The sequence below is a fragment of the Aegilops tauschii genome, chromosome 1, assembly GCF_002575655.3.
Source record: "Aegilops tauschii subsp. strangulata cultivar AL8/78 chromosome 1, Aet v6.0, whole genome shotgun sequence".
NCBI classification, from domain to species: domain Eukaryota; kingdom Viridiplantae; phylum Streptophyta; class Magnoliopsida; order Poales; family Poaceae; genus Aegilops; species Aegilops tauschii.
In genome coordinates this window covers 317,873,236-317,876,448 of record NC_053035.3, presented here as the reverse complement: position 1 = coordinate 317,876,448, position 3,213 = coordinate 317,873,236, and the positions used below count along the sequence as shown (strand labels likewise).

The 3,213-nt window shown below is 53.0% G+C and overlaps 1 protein-coding gene across 1 annotated transcript; it reads left to right on the top strand.

The window, feature by feature from the left end:
* The first annotated feature begins 236 nt into the window (after positions 1 to 236).
* Positions 237 to 1,922, top strand: LOC109763265 (cyclin-P4-1). The gene is made up of 2 exons (XM_020322112.4): positions 237 to 817; positions 1,438 to 1,922. Exons 1-2 carry the CDS (start codon positions 390 to 392, stop codon positions 1,736 to 1,738), a joined length of 729 nt encoding a protein of 242 aa, XP_020177701.1. The 5' UTR covers positions 237 to 389; the 3' UTR covers positions 1,739 to 1,922.
* The last annotated feature ends 1,291 nt before the right edge of the window (positions 1,923 to 3,213 follow it).

Genomic DNA, 3,213 nt, shown 5'->3' with positions numbered 1-3,213 from the left:
GTGACACGTACGCCATCCAGACCCCCCAGAGTTTTACCAGCAGCCGGGCAGTTTCACCGCAGGTGCCGCTACGTTATCGCCGCCGCCGCCGACAAATTTATTCCACCTGCGCAGCAGGCGTACAGAGCAGAGCAGCAAGATATCAAAGCAAAGCGCCCTCCCACCCACGAATTCCTCCTCCATCCTCTCCTTTGGCGTCCGTTTCACTTTCCCTCCAACCCTTTATATCCACCACCACCTCCCACCTCACCTCCCGCTCGCTCGCGCTCGCGCTCTCTCTCTCCCTCTCTTTCCCTCGCCTCCAGCTCCAAGACCCCAAGCAAGCTAGAGCTAGAGCAGGCAAGGAGAGCGGGCTCAGCCAAGAAACTGAGGGAGCGATCGGTCGGCCGATGATGACGATGGCGGCGGAGGACCAGGCGGCGGTGCCGCGGGTGGTCTCGATCCTGTCGGCGCTGCTGGAGCGCGTGGCGGAGCGCAACGACGTCGTCGCGGCGGTGGAGCGGCGCATACGGGACGTGGAGGAGCAGCAGCAGGAGGAGGAGGATCAAGGAGAAGACGGCAAGGAGACGACGACGACGGCGAAGAAGAAGAAGGCGGTGTCGGCGTTCCAGGGGCTGACGAAGCCGGCCATCTCCGTCGGCGGCTACCTGGAGCGCATCTTCCGGTTCGCCGGCTGCAGCCCCTCCTGCTACGTGGTGGCCTACATCTACCTCGACCGCTTCCTGCGCCGCCGCCCCGCCCTCGCCGTCGACTCCTTCAACGTCCACCGCCTCCTCATCACCTCCGTCCTCACCGCCGTCAAGTTCGTCGACGACATGTACGTATCCACACCCATCATCCACCTATCCACCCACTTCGTTTAGTATCCACCCCAGCTCATGCAAATTCAAAATTTTGGTCCCAAATTAACAACAAACAGACACCGAATTACACCATCTGCATTCCCGTTTCAGCCAGTAGGAATAAAGCGATCTACTACTACCGAATAAACTGAACCATAATTGAGGTCGCTTAGTGCAGCATGATCATTTAACTGAGGCAGATTTAACTTAAATCTGCAGTCCAATTGGGCTCTGAATCTGATCTGATCTGACTTTGCGATCCCTTTGTCGTGTCGTGCCGAGCACAAGACCGACCTCACGGACCGCCACTGTGTGTGTACCAGCCATGCGGGCCCGGCCCGCTCGCATTTTTTTTCCCACCATTATTTGGATTCCCAACTGGCACGCCACCAACCGGAGCCAAGCTAGCCTTGCCGTTTCTAGCTGGTCACGAGGACAGCTCACAGATGTCCAATTCGATGTCTTCGCCACCACCTCAATTCACCATTGCTGTCAAAACAAGCTTGCTGCTGCTGTTGATGCGTCGATCGCGCGCAAAGCTTTCGCGTGTCCTCGAAGAGAAAAATTGACGAATGTTTGTTTGTTGTGAGTGCAGATGCTACAACAACGCCTACTTCGCGAGGGTGGGAGGGATCAGCCTGATGGAGATGAACTACCTGGAGGTGGACTTCCTCTTCGGCATCGCCTTCGACCTCAACGTCACGCCCGCCGTCTTCGCCTCCTACTGCGCCGTGCTGCAGACCGAGATGGCGTACCTCGAGCACCCGCCGCCCTCCATCGACGCCGTCTCCCCCACCAGCTTGCTGCAGCACTGCTTGCCCGACCAGGAGGTCGACACCGCCGCCGCCGCTACCAAGTCCGGCTGCCACCGACACCAGCAGCAGCTCACCGTCTGATCGATCGGGCTCTTCCTCTCTCTCTCTCTCTCTTGTCCCTGCGGTGTCAACTGTCATGGTCTCTTCTTTTCTCCTTTTCTTTTCCCTTTACCGTTCTTGGTACATAGGTGTTGGTTAGTTAGGATGGATTTCGCCATTGTTGGAAGAGAAGGATCAGTATGAATGGAAGAACGGATCGGATTGAGATTGTGCGTGCCCATTGTTTAACGAGCTGAGATGCTGCTAATCTAATCTGTGTGCATGTGAGTCACAGCACACTGCATCTGCATGCTTTGCTTGTCTCCTGTTTGTTTCTTTTTCTCTGCTGTTCTCCCCCCCCCCCCCCCCCCCCCCCCCTCTCGAGCGAACTATTCGCCGGGGAAAAGGTGATTTACTATGATTGGACGGATGGATCGGACATCGTGGGATGGCGGAGATTGGAGAACAAGCGGGTTTGATTCTCAGAACATGGCATGTTTCTTACTATGCGCTGCATGGTGTGTGCATAACTGTATATGCAGCGTTGGGAAAAAATTGGCCTCACCGGAATGCGGCGGAAAATGACGGCCATGGGTTTATTTGCTTCGCAGGAGACCGAGTAGTAATTCCCCTCGGCGTTCCAAACGTGCAGGAGCTCTGAATTTATGAGCAGGGTGGTGGAAATGGAGGTCGCTCTGACTGAAATTGTGTCTGAGGCAACGGACTGAAACTGTCAGTGACAGATTCAGTCAGATTTTCTCACGAGAAACAGCTTAGTCAGAAATGTCACTGGTACATGATATAATCCATGCTAAAAGCATCAATGCTTCTTCAGACGTCTTTGCAAGGACAATGCAGTTACCATACACAGCTTCTGCCAAAAGAACACCGACAAGTTACTGCAGTCGTTCCATGTTTATCTCGATCTAAAATCTCCACAAGAGACAAGTAAAAGTCCAATGCACAAACGATGAGACCCTACAAGGAAATGGGGCGAGCATCTTCGGTGGTGTGCAGGCGAGGAGGAGAAGATTTGATGATCGGAAACAGTAGACGCATCGCATCAAGGCGACGCGGACTGCCAGTGAAAATACAAGGATGGATCGGAAGGAACGTGGTGTGCATGTAGATGTAGGGCTAGTGGCTGCGCCTTTTGCGCTGTAGTAATATATAATGCCTTTGGCCTTAATGCGGTGAGCTGGATTAGAACATGGCCGGTCACATGAAATTCCCAAGGATAAGCCAACAGCAAGAGAGAGAAGTATGAACACTCCCTCTCAACTTTTTCCGAGAGATGAAAAATCATTAGTACACAGTTTATTACTCCCTCCGTTCCGTATTAGTTTGCCGCTGAAATGAATATATCTAGAACTGTCTAGATACATCCATTTCAACTACAATTGATATGGAACAGAGGCAGTACTACACAATGCTGAAGCTGATGGATGTTTTACTCGTAGTACAAAATAATCAGCATTTCCAACGCCTCGAAGTTTATTCTTATTCTTTCTCTACAT